This window comes from Ascaphus truei, chromosome 6 (genome assembly GCF_040206685.1).
Source record: "Ascaphus truei isolate aAscTru1 chromosome 6, aAscTru1.hap1, whole genome shotgun sequence".
Lineage (NCBI taxonomy): Eukaryota > Metazoa > Chordata > Amphibia > Anura > Ascaphidae > Ascaphus > Ascaphus truei.
The window spans coordinates 66,457,578-66,482,457 of record NC_134488.1 but is presented as its reverse complement, the minus strand read 5'-3'; the positions used below and the strand labels follow the sequence as shown (position 1 = coordinate 66,482,457).

General features: G+C 46.0%; 2 protein-coding genes across 2 annotated transcripts; one reads left to right on the top strand and one right to left on the bottom strand.

Moving 5' to 3' along the window:
- Window positions 1–22,870, top strand: DCDC2B (doublecortin domain containing 2B). The gene is given in 16 exon segments (XM_075604662.1): window positions 1–2,999; window positions 5,277–5,420; window positions 5,614–6,532; window positions 6,807–6,928; window positions 7,279–10,079; window positions 10,081–10,125; window positions 10,436–10,493; window positions 13,823–13,899; window positions 14,450–14,581; window positions 15,588–15,734; window positions 16,007–16,046; window positions 16,476–16,544; window positions 16,890–17,025; window positions 17,397–17,500; window positions 17,759–17,821; window positions 19,923–22,870. Coding segments are annotated over 12 exon segments (1,152 nt in total). The 5' UTR covers window positions 1–2,999; window positions 5,277–5,420; window positions 5,614–6,532; window positions 6,807–6,928; window positions 7,279–9,846; the 3' UTR covers window positions 19,971–22,870.
- On the bottom strand, window positions 21,389–22,905 carry LOC142497191 (ribosomal oxygenase 1-like). Its single transcript, XM_075604663.1, has one exon. It carries the CDS (start codon window positions 22,872–22,874, stop codon window positions 21,906–21,908), a length of 969 nt encoding a protein of 322 aa, XP_075460778.1. The 5' UTR covers window positions 22,875–22,905; the 3' UTR covers window positions 21,389–21,905.
- Between the last annotated feature and the right edge of the window lie 1,975 nt (window positions 22,906–24,880).

Here is a 24,880-nt window from a genome sequence, read left to right as displayed (position 1 = left end):
TTTTAAGGATCTCCCTGCTTCAGCACAGGTGGCTCACCTGTGCTGACGTTGGGAGATCCTTAAAACCTGACCTGTTGGTAGCCTATGAGGACTGGAGTTGGCCACTCCTGTTGTAGGAGATCTAGTGGGGTCTGATGGATATAGGCAGAGTAAGAATTTTAACAAGCTGGAGTTAGCAACTGTTCTCTGCTGCAAGATGGGACTAGAGTGCCGCTACTCATCAGGATTTAGCTCTGCACCGTAGTGAGTGTGTCTGAGTTACGCGTCTAACAGTATCTGTGACGGTTTTATTTTTAATAAAACTCTAAGCATGTGAGAAGCATTTTATCGTATATTATTTACTCTTGAAAACTCACACATCTGAAGGTCCATGAACATAACTCTGTGCATAATTATTATATCGTATCAGCAAGGTGTAATTGTGTGTGTCTGGGAGTGTAAGTGTATATACTGATGTGTAATTTGTGTCTGGGAGTGCGCATGTGTCCTGGTGTGTGTATACTGATGTGTAGCTTGTGTCTGGGAGTGCGCATGTGTCCTGGTGTGTATATACTGATGTGTAGCGTGTGTCTGGGAGTGCGTATGTGTCCTGGTGTGTATATACTGATGTGTAGCGTGTGTCTGGGAGTGCGCATGTGTCCTGGTGTGTATATACTGATGTGTAGCGTGTGTCTGGGAGTGCGCATGTGTCCTGGTGTGTGTGTGTATACTGATGTGTAGCGTGTGTCTGGGAGTGCGCATGTGTCCTGGTGTGTGTATACTGATGTGTAGCGTGTGTCTGGGAGTGCGCATGTGTCCTGGTGTGTGTATACTGATGTGTAGCATGTGTCTGGGAGTGCGCATGTGTCCTGGTGTGTGTATACTGATGTGTAGCATGTGTCTGGGAGTGCACATGTGTACTGGTGTGTGTATATTGATGTGTAGCGAGTGTCTGGGAGTGCGCAAATCTCACTGATTTCAGTAACTGGAGGTTTACATCTCTTACATGTGTGTGTGTGTCTGTGTGTGTATGAACAAAGAAAAAACAGCACTAAATCCATGATTGGAAATAGTATACTGTACCGTGTCAACATATAAAAATGTTGTGGTGAAATCATTTAAATATTAGCCCTGATAGAAAATAGTGACATATTGTTAATAAAAGAAAGAAAAAAGTGACCCAAAGAGTGGAGTCCCAGCAGCTTCTTATTGTACATAACCAGATCTAGAGTATTTATGCAAGGAAAAAGCATAGAAGCACATACTCCATAGAAGAAATGTAAGATAGACATATATTTAGTGCTAAATTAATCTCTCCATATAACAAGTGAATGCGCTCATGTAATAAACTAAACACTTACAGTTGACAACAATTAATTTTGTCAAGTGTAAGTGTTTTGTTTCCTCTGATCACATTCATTTGTTATATTGAGAGATTAACACGTGTGTGTGTGTGTTTGTGTGTGTATGTGTTATTCCACTAAAGGTGAACTGACCAGGTGCAACAATCTACAACAACAAAAAAGGTACAAATAGGAGAGAAGACACACTAGGCCTTGTAGTAAAATAAAAAAGAATTTAGAAAAAGAAATAAATCAATATTTCCGCTGTGACTGGAGCCTTTTTAAAGATTTTTTTTCTTCTAAATAAACTCTTATTTTACTACAAGACCTGATGTCCCAGGTCGGTACACAGAGGTACAGGTTCGTGGGACCCCTGCTGCGGACATTGAGTTTCAATCACTCTGGCTGACGGTGGTTGATCCAGCCGGTTGCCGGTACCGGGTTCTATTTCAATGCATGTTATTATCTTTTTTTCTTGTGAGCATTGTCTCCCCTTCTTTTTATTAAATTGTGTGTTTTGGTAATGCACTAGGGTGTGTGTGCTCTTTTTCTTCTTGTTTTTTTAGATCTATTTTCATTGGAAGTGATACTTCCCACAAGAGCTGCCCCCCTCTCTGCTCATAGTTTTTTCTCCTGGGTGAGAACTGTTTTCCAGATTTGGTATTTGCCTACTATTCTATAATGTGGACATTAGAGCTATAACTGGTAGTTATTCACATGCACTTTTATGTATATATTTATATTATTCACTGATTGCACCTTATCACTACAATATTGTTTTTGAGCGCTGGTTCATTTTATATATATAAAAAACAAATATAAAAAAATAATTATATATATATATATATATATAATCTCTATATCTATCACTCAACCCTCTCCTCGGTGAAGGCCTCCCTAATGATCTTCTAGGTACTGCTGTCACAAGCCTCTCTTGTGCACTGTGCTCCTACATATTTTCGGATTTCACAGTTAAGTACCATCTCGGTCCAATCATGATCATTTCTCCTTGCGATGTGTCCGGCCCACTGACACACACGTTGGAGACACAAGAGAAAAATAGGAATCCAAACACAAGTGGATTATTATCACATTATGAACCTGGAATTAGTTGTCGGGAGTGTGTGTACTCTGAGTCTTATTCATTAGTGAGTGGTGTCAGCTTACTGAGATATAAACACACGAATATGTGCAGACTCCCCATGAACTCATGACTTTCCTACAGTAGCATAATGATCTTCTAATGTAATAGAAATAGTGACTTGATTTATATGATATCCTCTGCATAGGGGATGGACAGATACCTCTGGAGCACGTATATGAGTGAATACTGGTAATTAAAGTGTCTTGGTTAATTTTCCTGTCTATATATAAATATAAAATATGTTTTTATATGATCTATACAATTTATACATCAACAAATGTCTATTCTGTATGTATTTATAAGTACACCCATGTAGAAGGTAGTGTAAATAGTGTTCACACAATGTGACGTTCACGCAATGTGGGCAGCAGGGGGCGCAGGTGACGTGTGGCGGTGCGCTTTGTGATGGTGAATGCAAGGTTTGGCTGTTTATGGTGACGTCACAAAAAAGCGCCGTGGTCGGGTTGCTAGGAGACGGCGGTTGGAAGATGGATGGTGATCATACAGCTGAGTTTAGTGTGAAATTGCTGCAGGTGAGAGGGACAGCCTGGTTGGTATATGTGACATGAAGGAGACAACCTGGTGTATGTGACATGAAGGGGACAGTCTGGTATTTGTGACATGAAGGGGACAGCCTGGTATATGTGACATGAAGGGGACAGGCTGGTGTATGTGACATGCAGGGGACTGCCTGGTGTATGTGACATGAAGGGGACAGCCTGGTATATGTGACATGAAGGAGACAGCCTGGTGTATGTGACATGAAGGCGACAGGCTGGTGTATGTGACATGCAGGGGACTGCCTGGTGTATGTGACATGAAGGGGACAGCCTGGTATATGTGACATGAAGGAGACAGCCTGGTGTATGTGACATGAAGGGGACAGCCGGGTGTATGTGACATGAAGGGGACAGCCTGGTATATGTGACATGAAGGGGACAGCCTGGTGTATGTGACATGAAGGGGACAGTCTGGTCTATGTGACATACTGTAAGAGAGACAGTCTGGTATATGTGACATGAAGGAGACAACCTGGTGTATGTGACATGAAGGGGACAGCCTGGTGTATGTGACATGAAGGGGACAGTCTGGTCTATGTGACATACTGTAAGAGGGACAGCCTGGTGTATGTGACATGAAGGGGACAGCCTGGTATGTGTGACATGAAGGGGACAGTCTGGTATATGTGACATGAAGGTGACAGCCTGGTGTATGTGACATGAAGGTGACAGCCTGGTGTATGTGACATGAAGGGGACAGCCTGGTGTATGTGACATGAAGGTGACAGCCTGGTGTATGTGACATGAAGGGGACAGCCTGGTGTATGTGACATGAAGGGGACAGCCTGGTGTATGTGACATGAAGGGGACAGCCTGGTGTATGTGACATGAAGGGGACAGCCTGGTGTATGTGACATGAAGGGGACAGCCTGGTGTATGTGACATGAAGGGGACAGCCTGGTGTATGTGACATACTGTAAGTGAGACAGCCTGGTGTATGTGACATGAAGGGGACCGCCTGGTATATGTGACATGAAGGAGGCCGCCTGGTATATGTGACATGAATGGGGCAGCCTGGTGTATGTGACATGAAGGGGACAGCCTGGTGTATGTGACATGAAGGGGACAGCCTGGTGTATGTGACATACTGTAAGTGAGACAGCCTGGTGTATGTGACATGAAGGGGACAGCCTGGTGTATGTGACATACTTTAAGTGAGACAGCCTGGTGTATGTGACATGAAGGGGACAGCCTGGTGTATGTGACATGAAGGGGACAGCCTGGTGTGACATGAAGGGGACAGCCCGGTGTATGTGACATACTGTAAGTGAGACAGCCTGGTGTATGCGACATGAAGGTCTCTATGCCGATCATAATGTCAATTGTCTTCTTAATAAATTTGTACTTTTTTAAAAAAAAATGTGTTTTTCATTTTGTTGTGATTTGCTTATTTGAAGAAGAAAAAAAGAGGAGGGCACTCTTTGTGGAGTGGACTGTATACCCGTGCAGTACCAAATTATTTCATTACAATTTTCTAAGTGTGCAGAGTTTGACCTTAGTTTGTAAATTATAAGATAAAGCCTGTTGTATATAATGAGACAGCTCGACATATATAACACGAGGGAGACATGATATGAGACTGTTCATTCAAATCCCCTTATTGCTCTCCTCCCCCCCACCTTATCACTCTCCCCGCCCATCTTATCACTCTCCTCCCCCCCTCCTTATCGCTCTCCTCCCCCCCTCCTTATCGCTCTCCTCCCCCCTTCCTTATCGCTCTCCTCCCCCCCTCCTTATCGCTCTCCTCCCCCCCCTCCTTATCGCTCTCCTCCCCCCCCTCCTTATCGCTCTCCTCCCCCCCCTCCTTATTGCTCTCCTCCCCCCCCTCCTTATCGCTCTCCTCCCCCCCTCCTTATCGCTCTCCTCCCCCCCTTCCTTATCGCTCTCCTCCCCACCTCCTTATCGCTCTCCTCCCCCCCTCCTTATCGCTCTCCTCCCCCCCTCCTTATTGCTCTCCTCCCCCCCCTCATCGCTCTCCTCCCCCCCCCCTCCTTATCGCTCTCCTCCCCCCCCATCTTATCGCTTTCCTCCCCCCCCCTCCTTATCGCTCTCCTCCCCCCCCCTCCTTATCGCTCTCCTCCCCCCCTCCTTATCGCTCTCCTCCCCCCCCTCATCGCTCTCCTTCCCCCTCTCCTTCCCCTCTCTTTCCGTCCCGCCTCTTCCCCACTCTCTTTCCCCCCTCCCTCTCCTTTCCCCCCTCCCTCTCCTTTCCCTCTCCTCCCACTGTTTGGCTTTCCTTCCTTATTTCAGGCCCTTGTGCGTGGGTTCCTGGTCCGCAGGAGGCTGCAGAGTGTACGGGGGGAGTACGAGGCTGCGGTGCGAGACATAGAGGGAGAGGAGAGTACTCTGCTCTGGGGGAGACGGCCCATCTGTAGACCCCAGTTCATCCAAGCGGTTAGTATTGCCCCCCTCTCCCTCCATGCAGCCCTGAGGCAAGGTCTGATCTCAGATCTAGCCTCCCTCGCCTCACCAGTCCATTTAACGCTCAGAGGGTTAAACAATAAGGTGCAGGTCCTCTGCCAGTGCTGGGTTAGATGTCAGTTTGTGCTGTGAGGAGGGTTACCCTGCTCTATTCTTGTGCCCGCAGGTTGGTGCCAAAGAGAAGCTGCCTTATGGAGCAGTTCAGTGTGTTTGCCCGGGCTCCGGGCAGGCGGGATATGCGGGAGATCCCACAGGATATGGGGCAGAACTCGTGGATCTGGACAGCAATGCAGCAGCAAGTGAACGTGTATCACCTGAGAGACCACACACATCTGCTCTGGAAACTGCAGAGACAGGGGGAGGTGCAGCGCGGACTGACGCAAAGAAAGGGGGAGGCGCAGCGCAGACTGACGCAAAGAAAGGGGGAGGCGCAGCGCAGACTGACGCAAAGAAAGGGGGAGGCGCAGCGCGGACTGACGCTGAGAGAGTGGGAGGCGCAGCCCAGACTGATGCTGAGAGAGGGGGAGGCGCAGCGCAGACTGACGCTGGGAGAGGGGCAGCTAGGACTGCCGCTGAGAGAGTGGGAGGCGCAGTGCAGACTGACGCTGAGAGAGGGGGAGGCGCAGTGCAGACTGACGCTGAGAGAGGGGGAGGCGCAGTGCAGACTGACGCTGAGAGAGGGGGAGTCGCAGTGCGGGCTGATGCTGAGAGAGGGGGAGGCGCAGCGCGGACTGACGCCGAGAGAGGGGGAGGCGCAGCGCGGACTGACGCCGAGAGAGGGGGAGGCGCAGCGCTGACTGACGCTGGGGGAGGGGCAGCTCGGACTGCCGCTGAGAGAATGGAAGACGCAGTGCAGACTGACGCTGAGAGAGGGGGAGGCGCAGTGCAGACTGACGCTGAGAGAGGGCGAAGCACCTTCCGGACTGACGCTGAGAGAGGGGGAGGATCAACATGGACTGATCCTGAGAGAGGGGGAGGCGCAGTGCGGACTGACAATGCAGAGACCACAGACCGAGGCAGAGAGAGCCTGGACTGGAGCAGAGACAGCTCGATCTGGAGCAGCACAGTGCTTGAAGCAGACACAGGTGAGGAGGGGGTGCTGTGAGCTATATCTGGGGTCAGTGTTACTCTGCCCTGGTCTCCTCCTCCTGTATTTGAAGGAAATGTGTCTTCCCAGTCTCCCTGTTCAGAACTAAACTGCACAAACCCCTGTCGTGATGCGTCCTCACTGCACAGCACAGGTGTTATCTGTGTGATGTTGCTGCAGTGCTGTGAGCCATCATTATCTTGCTCAAAGTGTATGCTTTCCATTTGCAGCCTCTGTGCACTGACCTGTCCTTCTGCCCCATCTCCTCCCAGGTCTGCCGTTCCGACTTGAGCCGGAGGATCTTTCGGGCAAGATGAGTGAGCTGCAGCAGCACCGAAACCACCTTGCCATGGAGATGCTGTGGGTGCAGCAGGCGATCGCCAGCCGCAAGAACGTGAGTCCTGTCAGCTCCTGGGCATCCTCTCTCATGTACCACTCCCCACCCCTGTAACATCAGGGGCATAATCTCCTGGTCCCCCCACTACTGGAACTTGCAGCAGTCACTCCATGTATATTTTCATTTTGCAGTGTAAATCTATACTTTGTTTTTTTTAACCCCTCGCTGTAGAGCAAGGCCTTTCTGCAGCCAATTGTTTAAAAGATGTTGTGACCCTGCAAGGAAGCACGGTACAAACATAGAATTTGACAGCAGATGAGAACCTCTTGGCCCAGCTAGTGCAGATTTTCTTATTCCCTTCCCACCCAGAACATGCCGGTGTGTAACATGCTTTGTTTGCTTTGCAGTATCTGCTGGTCAGACAGAAGCTGGGGACTCCGGACAGATAAGGAGCTTCCTCACACTCCGTGTCACTGACAGCGGAACCCACTCCCACCCACAGACACTAGTGAGGTTCTCACCACCGCCTCACTGCGCAGAATTCACTGAGCGCCTGCATACCTTTCACTCCGACTTTGAACACGATGTAGTCTGTGGAGACATTGACACAATGCAGTCTAAGGTGCATTATTAGCTAAACCATGTTCAACCCATATTAATTACTTAAGGGGTTAAACCACAACTTTCTTTAACGGGCAAGATGGGGTGGACTTAAAACTGCTTTTTAAACCATCTCTTATCCAGATGATTTCCATATTGTGTGCGGTGTCTGAATCCGATCTACCATAAACGGGCATTACATGTTAAGGGGGGAGCAAGTGATGTCTTCCATATGATAATAAACACACAGCAATGCATAATGATGGGGAGTATCTCTATACACTGATAAAGGACATGCTGCACAGTATAATGGTGATGAGTTTCTCTATATACTGCTAATGAACACAGTGCACTGTATAAAAAAAACCGTAATAGTTTGGAGTGCTTCAACAGCAAAACACTTGGTGCTCCAGACAAACGCCACCTGGGAATAAATCCCGGTAACTCAACAGAAAAGGGAAAAATAATATCCTCAGCATTCGTGCGGTAACAAAACAACTTGACTTTATTCTTCAAAAATGTGGAAGATAAAATAATAATAGCTCAAAGCGTTTCTCCCTACGTTTCTCCCTATGCTGCTGCTTAAATACATGTAAATATGTCATAATATGTATTGCTTTTCTTGGTGTTTTCTATTCTGGAAAATAAGAAGCTGAGGATATAATTTTTTCCCTTTATTTTAATTTTTTTTATACTGCCCTGCATAATGATGCTGAGTATCTCTATACACTGCTAATGAACATGCTGCACTGTATAATTATACTAAAGATCTTTGAGCTGTGTAACATTGATTTTGTGTGTTTGTGAACTCTTCGGTGTTAGAGGTGCAGTGAGGGGACAAGGTGCGCTGTTTTTATATAGAACCTGAAATAAACAGTCTTGTTAATTCCTGTTTTTCAATCGGGGCTACATAAAATAGTGCTTCAGGGCTACATAAAATATGAGCAGGGCTCTCTGGTAAAGTATTTTATTGCTGAGATACAGATGCAGCGGCCGTTATTCGAACACTTCACGCGGTGTATACCTCGGAATACCCATGTCATGGCGCGGGATTTCTTCCAACCGTACCGCCTTAAGACGCGAGTGCAGAAAATGGCATTTTAGTGTTCTGGTTTTTAAACACCTGAAATTGACACAGTAGCACAGTACTGTACACATTACAATTCATTCATTTCATTGCACACAAAGAAACAGAATCCATGAAATTCAAACAAAGCAACCGTGATAAACACGTGTGCCTGGGGGCGATTGGCCGCGTTAATGCCGCGTGGAATACAGCAGTGCACACGAAAACGGCGCCGTGATTTGTTCGAATAACGGCCGCTGCAGCTGTATATTACGTGTGAGATCCTTGTGTTGTCCAGCCAATCTGTTTTCCAACACTTGTTGGTACTCTTTACACTGTGTACTGTATTCTACTGGATGTCACTGTACCCTCTAAATTCCTGTGCCAATCTCTGTCAATGAATGTGTCACGGGGAGAGTAAACCTGCACTTTATTGTGTGACAAAGAATAAACATAATACACGTTGATAATGGCATGTTGCTCTGATTTGGTCCCCAACCCCCTCAGCTGTTGTGCTGTCTGCAAGTTAACCCCTTTCCTGCCTGTCGGTGCCGGCAGCCATGCATTGCTCTGCATACTAGTACATTATATTGCGCCGTGATGTGCTGCAGGCTTCTTTGGCAATGGAGGTATATAAAAACAAAAAAAAAAAACAATGGGCCACATTGACATTTAACCCCTTGAGTGTTGGGGGGCAGGCTTGGTTTTAGTCACTACTTGGAATTCCTGACCTAGGGAGCTCACAATCGAATCAGTTAAATACAGTGGGATGCATTGCAAACTGCCAGGCACTGAGAGGATCACAGCAGACAATCTATATGCAGGCCTCCTTACAGACGAGCTATGCAGTGCGGATGTTAACGTGTGTGTGTGTGTGTGTGTTTGTGTGTGTCAGCGTGGGTGCACGCGTGTCGGCCTTAAGGTGAGCTGGCTCATGATATCAAACAGAAGGCGTGTCTCCTGTAACTGAGCACTGCTTGTGTCCTCCCCACAGAGCTGCTACAGACGATTGTCACCTAGCAACGGTAAAGAGTCACCGCAGCTCTGTGTGTTAGCACAGGAGTGCAGTAGTGTTTTGTGTGTGTGTGTGTTATATAGAGGTGCAGCAGTACTTTGTGTATATTATATAGGGGTCCAGCAGTGCGGTGTGTGCTGTATAGGGGTGCAGAAGTGTGTGTGTTGTATTTGGGTGCAGAGGTGCGGTGTGTGTTATATAGGGGTGCAGCAGTGTGGTGTGTGTTTAGGGGTCCAGCATTGGGAGTAGTGACCTTCTATCCTGCACTCGAGGTGGTGAATCCCACACTCAATCATGAGCGCCGTAACGGGGGTGCAGCTGCCCCCCCAGGCCAAGAATGTGCTGGTGTTCAGGAACGGGGACCCCTTCCACCTGGGCCGCAGGATGGTGGTGAATGAGAAGCAGTTTGTGACGTTCGAGGCCTTCCTGAATGAGGTGACCAGCTCTATCCAGGCCAGCGCGGCCGTGCGCAGCATCTACACCCCACGCTGCGGGCATCGGGTCACCCAGCTCAGCGACCTAAACAACAGGGAAGTATGTGGCTGCAGGAGCAGAGAGGTTCAAGAGGCTCGAGTGAGTATATATACTGTGCGCATGTGGATATATCGATGTGTGTGTGTGTATATATAATGTTTGTTTGGGTGTTTATATATGAAATATAAGAGTCGTCTATTTGTTAATGTTTATTGTTATTGTATCTATACCAACCATTTTTGGCACTTGTTAAATGCTCAATAATAATAATAACAATATTACAGCTATTTCACAGGTAGCTAGCAGCCGCCTGTGTGAATACTGTGTGGGCCCTGCACACTCTTGCACTGCGTCCTTCACGTATAACCACCCTACAATCTGGCTGAGGGTGTTCATTGTATTTTCACAGCTACCTGCACACCGGGGTGAAGCCTCCCGCTGCGCCTAAAAACAGGGACACACAGCAGGTGAGTTCAGGAATGTCAGCTGTTCCCCTTCTAACGGGGGGCTGTCATAGTCGGGGCTCCTCTCCTCATAATCGCTCCTTACTTCTCCTTTCCTAATTCACAGGAGATTCTGGTCATAAGTATAATAGGCAAATTACTTGGCCTGTAGAACAGGACTTTTGTTTGATAGTGTTACAGTTCACAGTGTCTTGCTGGCCACTCTGGCAAAGAAGGGGTTAAAGAGAACTTTACAGGTACAATCCCTGACACTGTTTTTAAAAGAAATGTTCCTTGTCAATCTCGCTGTCAACCGCTTTTTATGCTCTGCTCAGCGAGTGACTTTTTCAGCGCGTCATATAAGGCTGCTTGTCATTTTTAATATATATAATATTTATAGAATTTTTTTTTTATTTCTGGCAACTTTCAAAAAGTATTAAAAATAGGCTTTTCTTAATGTCTATCTTCTGAAGTTACCATGGTGATCTTTACACCACTCCGGGGAGAGCGCCATTGTAACCTCCCGGACACATAATATTTCAAATGTTTTATTTCTCCTGAACGAAGCATCAGATTTTAAAATCCTCTATGGAAAGGGCAAGAAAACATTTTTAAAAATAAGTACAATGTAAACAAGTTCACCACTGATCTAGCACTACTACTACTGCCAGGCCTCCACTGTTATTTATATTTGCTCTAACCTCACTTCTTTTCAAATTACAACTTTCTACAGTCCTCATTATGCCTAACTCCATTCATATATCTCCATCTCTCCTTCCTTCTCCACTTCTCAGTTCACATGAGCTTCTTTCCTATCTGTGCCCCTTAACTCCACTCCGCAATACACCCTGCACTAGATCACACCCCTACCTATCCCCCTCACGCATTCTCTTTCCATGCTTCTCCTCCTTGATTCTGGGGTTATCAACCAAACTTGGTCCCTGTCTTATTTCTATATGCTCTTGTCCTCGCCTACAACATACAACTTCTACTCCACGTAATGTAAACCCCTCTAACCTCATACCCATCCCCTGTCAAACTCCCTCCCCTCTCCCTTTCTCATGTGCCCTTTGGAATGCTCACTCTCTTTCTAGCAAGTTCCTCTTTGTGCAAGATTTATTTTCCTCTCACTCTCTGCTCCTCTTTGTTATAACTGAGACTTGGCTCACTCAGTCTCCACTCTGCACTGGAAGATGGTGGCCTTTCTTTACCCCACACTCCACACCCTGATGTGGCTCCTCCTCTCATCAAGCTGCCGTTACTGAACCCTTCCTATTCCTCCCTCTCTTTCTTTTCCTTATTTTGAGGCTCACACTGTCCAGTTTTTTTCTCCTCTCCCTCTCCAGGGGCTGATCATTTATTGGCCACCTACCTCTACTCACTCCCCTTCTGTCTTTCTCTCTGACTTTGAATCCTGGCTCTACTTATTTCTCTCCTCTGACTTCTCTTCTCTTTGGGGACTTCAACTGCCATATTCATGATTCCTCTCTCCCTTGGGCCTCCCGCTTTCTCTCTCTCTAACCTCTTCTTGTAGCCCTGACCAATGGACTGCAGCCAGCACCCACAGGGATGGCCACTACCTGGACCTGGTTTTCATCAAAAACGTTTCTCGTGATTTTGCTCCTCCTCTCTCTGTGGACGTACCCGATGAGTCTATCCTGGAATCTCTTTTCTTTTCTCTCTACACGCTCTCTCCAGGTGATCTTATCACATCTCTTGGGTTCAAATATCACCTGTATCCTTATGACAAATTTACCTTTCAACCCCTGACCTTACACCTGCTGTACAGTCTATGAATGTCTCTTCGCTATATCATCCTGGATAGCCCTCCGCCTACTCAAACTTAACATGTCAAAGACGGAGCTGCTAATACTTCCTCCCAAGCCTGGCCCTACTGCCCCCTCCTACATTACTGTTGACAATACTATCATACACCCAGTATCAGAAGCACGCTGCCTCTGTGTCACTTTTTACTCCTCCCTCACATTCTCTCAGATTTACAATGTAGCTAGAACCTATTGTTTTTCCTCTGTAACGTGGCATGGATACGCCCTTTCTGCTGTTGCTCTACTGCTTAAATTCTTAACGCAGGTCACATTCTCTCCAGTCTCGACTATTGTAACCTTCTGTCCAGCCTACCTGTCTCCCCTACAATCTATCCTAAATGCTGTTGCTAGAATCACTTTATTCTCTCCTAAATCTGTCTCAGTGTCTCTCCTGCTGAAATCCCTCTTCTGGCTTTCTATTAAATCCTGTATCACTTAAAAAATTCTCCTCTCTTTTAAGGCTATATGCTCTTCTGCTTCTTACATCTCAGTCCTAATTTGCCACTACACACCTGCCCGACACTTGTGTTCTGCTCAAGGATGTCTTCTCTCTACCCATTTTGTATCTAAGGCCCTTTCTCACTCACTGCCCCACATCTCTGGAATGCCCTTCCCCTCAATATCTGACTCGCACCCTCTCCACCTTTTAAGACCTTTCTTAAAACACACCTCTGTAACTAAGCATATGGGTAGCTCTGCTGGCTGATACTATACATCTCATATGCACTGACCATGGCCTCTATTTGCAGATGCACTTACCAGAACATCCTCATATCTCTTAAGTTCTCCCCACTTACCACTTAGATTGTAAGCTCTTCAGGGCAGGGACTCATTTTCCTCTTGTTTTATGTTTAAAGCGCTTATACCCATTGTTATAATATTATGTCTCCTGTATTACTGCTGTATAAGGCTATGTACATGGATGACACTATATAAATACAGATATATGTATAGATACATACAATAAAAATCACGATGGAGAATCAGTCTTAACACTGCTGTGCAAGTTACAGATATGCGTTGCATTGCTACAGAATGAGGTTGTTGTGTCTGTACTACAGTCTCATCTGAGTCCCCATCCTCTCCCATTTTCCTTATTATTATTTTTTAATGATCAGGCTCCAATGTATTCTGCGTTGCAGTAAAATACAGGTATGAATACAATAGTATATAGAAGGAATATTACATAAATAGTGCAGCATTACCATGAGCTGGCACATTGGTCTGAGGAGTTTATAAGGGAAGAGGAGAGTGTTTAGCACATGATGTGCAGTGGGAGAGGTCTCTGGCTGTGCGAGTCTGGCATTGGTCAGGCTGTTCTCATGGTATCAGATAATAGATGTTCTGTGTATATGTAGGTGGAAGGAAGAGTGAGGATATCAGTGGGATAATTGATGGTCTTTCTCGATTGGAAAAAGGTGACAGGGAGTGGGGGGGGGGACCCTCCGAGGTCATCGGAATGACCCGTATAAATTGGGCACGAGACACTGAGGACGATGACGCATTTCCACTCGGTTGGTTTTCCAGTACAGGCAGCCGGACTCCCGCATGCTGAATGTCTCTGCTCACTGGAGGAGGAAAATCCACCTGCCCTGCATCATCCAGTGAGTGCTGCCCCCTCCTGGAAGGGGATGGGGTGGGAATGTATAACAGCCTTTCTGGCAGCCAAGGTGTTAATTTTTTGGGGGGGGGGGGGGGGGGCATGGTTTTCTTGTCCTTCGTGACAGTGTTAGCCCTTCTCCCCTCCTCCTCCCGCTCTGTGACAGCTCTGGCAGTGACAATAATTCCTGCTTCTCCAGCCAAAATATTTAGCAATCGTGGAATCTGTGCAAGTGTTAAAATATTCTTATGGTAAAGCAAAAATATGGCTTGAAGTGAAAAATAATGTGTAACAAATGTCAACTAAGAGAGGAGTCAGGGGAGTGTCACACTGCAGGGAGCAGAACAGATATTTGTTTATACTTCAGAGGTAATCATTCAGCCACCTCCAGGCTGGAATCCCATATGCACAGCAGGGGAGAGGGTAACAATGATATTGTTATTTCCCAATTACAAGAGGGTAACCGAGACACAGAAGGTACGGGGATGAGTCTTAGATCACCCAGGGTCTCTCTCTTTCTTACTTTACCCCCCCCCCTTTCTTCCTGTGTACAGTGTTTTCCGTAATGGGGATCTCCTGAGTCCCCCGTTCCGCCTGATCCTGCACCTGAGTGTCCAGCAGGAGTGGGAGCTGGTCCTCGGCTTGCTGACCCAGAAGGCCAATCTGCGCTGTGGAGCCGTCAGGAAGTAAGTGCAAAAGGTAGAGTAGGATCTAGATGGGGTGCCTTCTCGTTGCTCTGCACTCTCTCCTCAGACTCTGCACTCTAGATGGGGTGCCTTCTCGTTGCTCTGCACTCTCTCTCCTCAGGCTCTGCACACTGGATGGGTGCCTCTCACTGCTCTGCGCTCTCTCTCCCCCCAGGCTCTGTACTCTGGATGGGGTGCCTCTCACTGCTCTGCGCTCTCTCTCCCCCCAGGCTCTGAACTCTCTCTCCCCCCAGGCTCTGTACTCTAGATGGGGTTCCTCTCACTGCTCTGTGCTCTCTCCCCCCAGGCTCTGCACTCTAGATGGGGTTCCTCTCTCACTGCTCTGCGCTCTCTCCCCCCAGGCTCTGAACTCTAGATGGGGTTCCTCTCACTGGTCTGCGCTCTCTCCCCCCAGGCTCTGCACTCTAGATGGGTGCCTCTCTCACTGCTCTGTGCTCTCTCCCCCCAGGCTCCGCAGTCTGGATGGGTGCCTCTCTCACTGCTCTGTGCTCTCTCCCCCCAGGCTCCGCAGTCTGGATGGGTGCCTCTCTCACTGCTCTCCGCTCTCTCCCCCCAGGCTCCGCAGTCTGGATGGGTGTCTCTCTCACTGCTCTCCGCTCTCTCCCCCAGGCTCCGCAGTCTGGATGGGTGCCTCTCTCACTGCTCTCCGCTCTCTCCCCCCAGGCTCCGCAGTCTGGATGGGTGCCTCTCTCACTGCTCTCCGCTCTCTCCCCCCAGGCTCCGCAGTCTGGATGGGTGCCTCTCTCACTGCTCTGTGCTCTCTCCCCCAGGCTCTGCACTCTGGACGGGTGCCTCTCTCACTGCTCTGTGCTCTCTCCCCCAGGCTCTGCACTCTGGACGGGGTGCCTCTCTCACTGCTCTGTGCTCTCTCCCCCAGGCTCTGCACTCTGGACGGGGTGCCTCTCTCACTGCTCTCCGCTCTCTCCCCCCAGGCTCCGCAGTCTGGATGGGTGCCTCTCTCACTGCTCTGTGCTCTCTCCCCCAGGCTCTGCACTCTGGACGGGGTGCCTCTCTCCTGCGGAGAGGAGCTGGTGTCTGGTGAATATTATGTTGCTGTTGGGTCAGAGAGATACAAAAAGCTTCCATACGTGGAGCTTCTGGCACCAAAACCTTCACCTCACACAGATGGACGGTATGGGGGCTGAGTTATCTGTCACTGACGGGCGCAAATATATTATTGGATTACTTGTTTCTATATGTCACACTGCTATCACCTGTCTATCTCTACTAGATACCTGCCTTCCTTCCTAGCACACAACTATTTCCCTGATACATGCCGCGCTCTCTCTTTCTCCCTTACACGCACAGCTGTCTCTGTCATCCTAAAGACGCACAGCTCTCTCTCATCCTAAAGACGCACAGCTATCTCAGCCCCCTCATCAATACAGTATGTGTCTGTTGCAGGAGCCCCCCTGGAATGAGACGCAGGATTCACAAGGCCGGGGTCAGTACGCAGTGACAGACTATGTAAGGTCTGCGCCCTGTTTTGGGGACATGGTACACTGGGTCATCAACTGTTTTTTTTTTTAATCTACTTTTTATTCATGTTTAAGACAGAAAACAGTAAATACAGTAAACTATTACTGAGACAGATATAAGCACCAGCATAACCCAACACCCCGCCCGTATATATTTATATCTCATCAGATAATACATGTAAATGTGAAATTACACGTCCTTTTTATTATGTCTATACAGGATGTCAGGGGACACACACCTTGTATAGGGGAATCTTCTCTCTGTATTTAGGGTCATGTGTCGGGGTGAGTCTCCCCTCTCTATATTTAGGGTTATGTTTAGAGGTGTCAGGATTTGTCTTCCATTTCTGTATTTAAGGTAATATTTTGTGACCATGCCCCCTCTTTCTTCTCAGGTTGGAAAGCTGTACAGTGTGTCCCAGGATGGAGTCAGTGACTCTGCTCTCATAGACTCTCCACAGCAGGTGAGTGCAGCCTCCCTGGGTAATTAGTCGCAGGTTATACGCTGGAAGAGCTTGTGGCACATACATGTTTTATAGTCATTGCTGACCCACAACAGGAAGCTGAGACTCCAAGGATTTTTATATGTGAATGCGGGTTTATAGGGTATTGTAGGGCAGTGCAGAGAAGGTGTAGGCTCTGTGAGTTTACAGAGGTATAATAGGGCACTACAGTCACTGCACAGTCTGTGGGTTTATATGGCTATAATAGTGCAATGAATGTTCAGTCTATGTAGGTTGTTTGAGGCTAGAACTGTTCAGTGAATGCCCAGTCCCTGCAATATTTTGCTCACATTCCCTTGGTTTCAGGGGGACAGCCGCAAGGTACGCTCCACTGGAGCAGAGGAAAACTCGCCTGGAGCCAAAGAGGAGTCCCTCTTCTACGCAAAACCTGTGAGGGCGCATCCAAACCGCAAGCCGGAAGCCATCCCGCAGGAGGCCGCTGGTGAGAAACCCCACTGCTAACCCCACAACATTACAGACACGCCATGGTGACAACTTAGAGGATTTATATGGCAATGCAGAAAAACCCATGGCAGGCTTTAAAGTATTTAAAGGAATTTGGTCAGCTGGGGCCCCATGGGCACCATACACAAACCCACCACTCCCTAACACACACTTATTTCCAAGTGCATCCTCTTATGTTTACCCTTTTTGCTGTCACAGGGGCTGGCATTGCATTGCTTGGAATGTTGTAGACATGTTGCAGGAACCTCTGGCTTTGAACGAGCTTACAGGTTTCCTGTCTGATATTAACACTGGGAGGATACTTCACACTGCTTGTTGTCTGACACATCTGCTGCCTTCTCTTTGCAGGAGAAGGGGGAGTTTTTAAGGCAAGAGAGACTCGGCCAGAGATGCAGGGAGCCCAAGAGGTGAGGGAGGACCCACAGACACGTGTGGAGGTGCCGGTGGACCAGGTACTATCTAGGTTACTTCTCCTCACATACCGCTCTTTCCATCTCCCCCTGTCCTGTTGTCGCTCTCTTTCCTGTCTGTCTTGTTCTTTTTCGCTCTTTTTTCCCCCCCCTCTGTGCCATGGTCTATTTATACTGGGCTGCGCCTGTATTCTTGGTATGTGCTCTGTGACTCTGTCCTCCACCCCTCACCGTGTGTTTGTATGTGATACGTGGCCGTGGTATATGTTGGAGCAATGCTGTGCTCTGCTTCTGTCACAGAGAGCTGCAGAGATTGTGCCAGAAGAGGATCTTCCCCAAAACAGGCGGATTTATAATATGGAGGTACAACTACACACGTCTTACATACACACACAACATAGATGTACATGTATGCTGGCACATGTGATGCACACACAACGTGGAAGTACGTGCAATACACACAACACGCTACTGAGGTTTATGATATAAATACATGCATACACACACACACGGCTATCTAAGTGTCCAATAGGGCAATACATAATTTTTTCACTGTATACTTTGTCTAATGCTGGTAACGTGACCACCTGTGAAACAGGGACCCCTTTTGCACAATTGTAGATATCTTATGTAGATTAACACACTGTAAATAGCACAATGTAGACAATCAACTGATGTTACTTCAATTGTTGTCACTGTATTATGTCAACAAGTACAAGATACACTGCGGTAGGTTCATGTTCCTTTCTAATGATAAATAGGAGTTTATTCTTTAGCTCGTAAATGTGTTAAACTGTTGTTATCTAATCTGAAAACACTAAGATTACTATAAAGTTTGAGTTCAAAGTGTGTGTTCAAAATGTGCTCTGTCTGATTGCATAATCGATAACGCGTTGATCCAGCTGCTCCCACTCCTGAATGGTACGTTGTTTTACTAATTCGTTTTTTTCAGTCCTCCTAGCGACCATCCTTTATCAGGAAACATTTTATATAAGTGTTTGGGACTATAATTCTTGCAGTACACTTTATAACGGGCGTATCTTCTTCACTAAACACCATTGTGTAACTATGCACTTGATGAGGACATCACACCGTCACCAATTCCAAAGAATATTTATTATATTATGAAATAATTCTTAAATGTAATAATCGACTGTGACAGACCTATAATTGCTCACATTCTCATGAAAATTGAGTGTTTTTTTTCTGCAAGATATAATGAAAAATAAAAGGGGTCCCTGTTTTTCTGAACAGTGTATATATACATTAGTATGACCATATCTTCCCAGTGAAACCGGGACAAATGTCACGCATGCACAAACGGCCCAGAGCTGACTGTGCAAATGGCCCACAACATATCTTGTGATTGGCTGGATAAATGTGCATTGGATTTGGTGCACTTATTGTCAGGAGGTATGCAATGCTGCGTGCTAAATTTGGTGCAAATCCATAGAGGTGTTGAGGCACTAAGGCCCCACCTACAGCCCCTTATCCCCCCCCCCCCCCCCCCACTGCGCCAGGACCTCCCTTTCCTGCCAGAGCCCTACAGGGGTTGTGTGTATGTATGTATGTATGTATGTGTGTGTGTGTGTGTGTGTGTGTGTGTGTGTGTGTGTGTATATATTTATTTCTATAGCGCCATCCATGTACATAGCACTCTACAGCAGTAATGCACATGACATAATAGAAATAAGTGCTTCATACATAAAAGTCTGCAAGGGGTCATGGTAAATGCATATGAGATGTGTAGTATCAGCCAACTGAGCTACCCATATGCTTCGATAAAGAGAGGCGAGTTTTAAGATGGGCCTTAAAGGTGGATAGAGAGGGTGTGAGTCGGATATTGAGGGGAGGGGCATTCCAGAGGTGTGGAGCAGTGAGTGTGAGGTTTTTGGTGGAAGAGGGCTTTAGATACAAAGGGGGTAGACAGGAGATATAAAAATTATTATTATTTTTTTAAATATATACACACGGACCGGAAGTTGGGTGAAGTGTGTGTGGTGTGTGTGTGTGTGTGTGTGTGTGTGTGTGTGTGTGTGTGTGTGTGTGTGTGTGTGTGTGTGTGTGTGTGTGTGTGTGTATGTATATATATATATATATATATATATATACACACATACATTATAAAAAAAAATTGGGAGGGTTTTGTTTGTCTTCAGAAATGTCATTCAGAGCAAAAGCTGGGTGGAGTTATGTATCCCGGACAGGGCCCATAACTCTGAATTTCCCAGGTTTTGGTCAGTTGATTTCTCATCCATAACGTTCCTGTAACTACATTTTGACACTGAGTATAGATACACACAGCACAGAGATGTGTGATGTGGGACACCGATACTTACGTACCCATACGTATGTACGAGAGTTTGTTCTGAGGTCATTCCTCACGTGTTACTGTCTATGATAGTACGAGGGTCTCATGTGAACTGTGCAGGTGACTCCTCACGTTACTCTCTCTCCCCTCCAGGACTTGACCTCACAGGATCGGGGGAAGCCTCGGCAATCCCAGAACTAACACGTGAAGGCTGCACCAGAAGGGAGTCGCGAGATCCTACAGCGATACTGAGTGTACGTCCGGACTCCGCCTCCTTCAGCTGGAGAACCACTGTATGCACTGCAGGAATGGGGTGGCCAACTGGTCATATAATTTAGCAGAGAAGTAATGTTCTATCTTTTATATATTTACTATTGCACTGTTATATACATGACCAAGGACACCGGTCTTTTGGCCACTACACTGACCTATGAAGCCGTTACACAGCAAGGGTTTTCAATCTTTTAAGAACGACTGAACCCTATAAAAATGTATCATGAGTTGACGAAGCCCCAGCCACTTATCCTATGTACATAAAAAACACTAGTGTTGTGGAGCTTATATATATATATTTTATAAACTCACAGCTTTCTATATTATATACAAATTAATAAACACAGAGTGCTACTGAGCGTGGTCAAATGTATATAACAAAAGACAGAAAAGCCCAATGCTACATCCAATGTGACAACAATACACAGTGAAATACTTATGTATTCTCTTGAATAATTGTCATTTAGTTAAACCATTTGGCCAAAGCGTTCTAAGCCTGCAGCCACATCATGGCATGACCAGTAAGCAGGTCCTAACACTACCTATGCAAATTCTCGTTTACCTCTGCTGGAGGGAGAATGGCCACAATGGAACTGTACTGCACAGGAACATGAAAACAATCTTGCTACTTAAAAAGTGGGATGGGGTGGGGTTAGCTTAAACCCTGGAAGTATATTATATACAATTTGTAACTCCAAGCATGCTCTATTATATCTAATTTGTAGCATTGCAGTATTACATAGTTACATAGTAGATAAGTTTGAAAAAAGACGTACGTCCATCAAGTTCATCCTATGCTAAAGTTAGACAACAGATACTTTATCCTATATCTATACTTACTTATTGATCCAGAGGAAGGCAAACAAAACACCCCAGTGTCATATCATCCCCTGGGGGGGAGGGGGGGGGTGAGGGTGGTGCTGAAAGGTTGATGAGCAGGGGGGAGAGGCTACCTGTTCAACTTGATCCTGGACCCAACTTCCGGTCGGTTCAAAATTCCAAGCCTTCCACCGCCCCCCTTGATGGCGACCCTGCCTACAGAGCACAGGTGTGAAACCACTGTCATTCAGAAGCCAATACAGTGTCTTCACTTTCAAAGCGGTCAGCAACGTTCTGTGGCACAAAGTATAACAGGAACCCAAAGTAGCGCTGTCCCCTCTGGTTGCGAAGGAGTTAGATCAGCAGTCTGTATTGATCCCGGTTTTTTTGCCATATTTTTGTTTATATTTAATTGAAAAGATCTCCTCTTGTCCTTTCAGGGGATGTTTTTCTTTTGTTGTATTAAAAAAAAAAAAAAAAAAAAAATACGGATTTATTTAAAAAACAAAACAAAAACACATGTAGAACATTGCTTGAATTGCTCACTTACAAGAGAATTAGGAGCCTGGTATAAGTAATAATGAGAAAGCTCTTTGATCACGAGTTTTGGGCACGGCTCCTTTTAAACATACACCAGCCATGTTAATATGTCTTCGTCACAGGTGTTCAAAAAGTCACTGTACTTATTCAACACGGTCCTGCTAGTTTTTCTGTGCCTTCAATGTCCTGTCCCAGAATCATGTGTTACCATATACACTTATTTTCAGTGTACAAAAGCCGGAAGGCCAGAAAAGATGATTAAATATTGGTGCGTTTGCCATGCTGTAAACTAATTTACCCAGAGAATCACACTAAACAGTCCACATAACTGTATGGTCTTTATAACATTCATTCTCTACGTGCTTACAGGCTGTTGTCATTAAGTGTCCCAGGGGGTCAATTTATGCCTAAGCAACAGTGCAGAGTAGAACTGCAGAAGGCTGGAGAACAGTTTTCTAGCCATTGTGCCTTCCACATTCACCAGATCCTTTGCGTCAACATTATTCATGAGCAGTATTTGTCCAAGTTTTTCTTGGTCATCAGCAGGCCCATCGCCAACATGACCGTGGCCACAGCAATCTTGTCATCCACAGTCTCACAGGGAAGGCTTCCCACAGTCACATATTTGGGGTAGGAATGGATGAGATATTCTACGGCGTCCACGTGCTCCTGCGCTATCTCCATGTACTTTGGCTCCTCCTTGTGGTATATCCTGGAGTTGTCCATTGTGTGATATAACAGGCAGACTTCTCCTTTGCTACATAATCTCACAATTCCACTCCGGAGAAGACTTATCCGGGTCGCTTTGTCCAGCAGGTCCACGTTGTCTCGGACCTGTCCGTCCTCCCACCTCACTGGTGCGCCGTGTACACTGTGAGCCTTCTCAGCCGGTGTAAGTGCAGGAGGTAAGCAGTCATGCAGGAACTCCTTAGCCTTTTGATCTACAGCACCATCCACTGGGGCGTACTCCGTCAATTTTGTCATCAATGAATGAACCTTTCGCAGAAATATGCCTCTACGTGGGTCATCCACGTCGGCATTCTGGACACCCATGTATTCCAGGTAATCCACTGGAAGCCCCTTCCGAAATTCCACATCTTCCTCAGCTGCGACCTGCAGCGCTGCCGGCAGGAGCTTGCCCAGTAGATCTACCCAGCAGTTCCGCTGATATGAGGACACTGTTATGTGAAGAGAATGCGCGTCGGGAAGGCAGTCTCCCTGATGAATAAAACCTCGGGGGAAATACAGAAGATCTCCAGCTTCAAGCACTGTCTCCAGGATGGGTTCCCCAAGATCGTCGTCACTGAAATTAACGCTCGAGAACTGGGGGAGCCGTTCAGAGTTTTGTCTTGGGCCGTAAACTCTCCAGTGCTTCTTCCCTTCCAGCTGAACCACAAAAGCGTCAATGTCATCATAATGCGGTGCAAATCCCTGAGTACCCGCGGGAGTCAGATACGTGTTTGCCCCAACCATGCTTCCAAAAAGCTCTTGCAGGGTGGATAAATTGTTAGATCTCTACAGATCAGGTCATCTAGGGCAAGCAAAATAAAACTTCTCCCGGGAGCACATATAACGCAACGGAATATGGGATTCTTTCAAATAGTATAGCATACGAGCTCGGAGGTGTAAGAATTCAAGGAGACTGATTGTTGAATTCTCACAACTAAATTTTAATGGTTCACAAGCAGGCTTTATACATAAGGCAGGGACAAAAATACAGTTGTCATCTGTTACAAATATGGGTACACGTCTAAATTTACATGTATCCTTCACATAATGCCTTTTCTGTAGAGCTTAAAACATTTAACTGCTGAGCAAGAGGAATATACAATGGTGACTTATAAGGCAGCCCTATCCTCTGTAGTCTTGTTTTAACAACATTTTGACAGGCACTAAACAGTTGGTCTAAAGCTATTTACAATAGCCTCCCGTGAAAATAGCAAGGCCAGCGTATTCTGTTTAACCTTATCAATTCGAGAGCTGACAGAAGACTGTTTTAACCTTACGTCCCTCCTTTTGTTCTGAAAGAACAAATCAATTGACCAATCCCATTTATTCTTCTGCAAACCACTCAGGAGAGGAAAAACTCCAAGGGAGAAACCTCCAAGAGACCATGTGCCTGCAGAAACCTATCTCTTTTAGGTATCTCGTTTGATAATCAGAGATGAACATATGGGTGGTTGACGAGCACCAAGACTATTGGTATTTCTCGCTCTCTTTGTGGGAGGCATATACATAATGGTCGAGCTAGAAGCAGAAACATCTTTCTTTGGCAAAAAATAGAGCTGATTACACTTTTAGCCATCTAGATTAATTCATACACACAGAGTAATAAACCTGCGATTATCCTAATTCCGTAAAGAATTTAATTCCCAATACACCTAGCCAATTTTCAAGGCCAAATGTAAAATCAAACTCTTTTGTTTCCTCTCTCATTCTAGATTAAATTTCTGCTAGAGTATCCATATCATGATGTATACTTTTTGATTGGGTGTCAATATAAGAATAGCATTCTTTACCCACTAATTTACAAACCCCTCCTTGTGCTGCCATCAGATAACCCAATGCCATACAATTTTACAAATTTTACTCTTCTTATCTATTGCTGAGCCTTAAAAATAGCGTCTTTTAGTATCGTGAAAAAACAGCATTTATATTGACTACTGAAAAATCCCCTTTTGCATATAAATCATACATTCCTAAAAGGGTATTAAACCTCCCACTACTCTCTTAACTGAGCTATTTTTAATAATTAATGCCTTTCAATTTCGTATTCTTTGCTTAGGTATGATGAACATTATTTAAATTCTATTTCTGATCATAAGTGGGGGTTGGTGTGGTTTAATATTTCCTAGGAGCGACTGCCCAACACATACATCTTACATACTACATTTACTCAGAATATCGGAACAGACAAAATGGTTGCCATAGGCAAAATGGTTGACTTGTGATCCTTTCCTTGTGGTTGACACACGCCCTTGGGTGACCTCCCCACCTTCCTCATATCCAATCTTCTCAGCCCCCTCTTATCCTTTAGAGACAGTCTTTTTAAAGAACAGTTAACCATATCATAGTCCTGCCGGACCAAAAAAATAGTCCCATAGTACATAACTTGATTCCTTTCTGGCCATTGTATTGGCCCAGTTGATTTCTTTTTTCGGTCTGCACCTGGACATGAGACACTCAGACAATTGCATTAGTTTCACACAATAGATGCTCATTAAAATCGTCTGTTTTAGAACATAATCATACAACATTAAATCTACAAGGTACCTAGGGTGACCATTGGTCTTCCCATGAGAGAAAATTATATCTGATTGTCACATTAGGCCAGGCCAAATACACCTTTATATTTAAGGGATCAATCACAAGGCTAAACAGGCAGAAAAATAAACGGTGGTTCATTCGGATAAGACCTAGAAAACACACAAGAAACAGAGAATATACTTTGGGGAACCTTATACTTATTAGGAAAATAA

Coding starts and splice junctions, on each gene's coding strand:
- LOC142497191 (XM_075604663.1), bottom strand. CDS start 22,874: ATGGTTGGGGCAAACACGTATCTGACTCCCGCGGGTACTCAGGGATTT.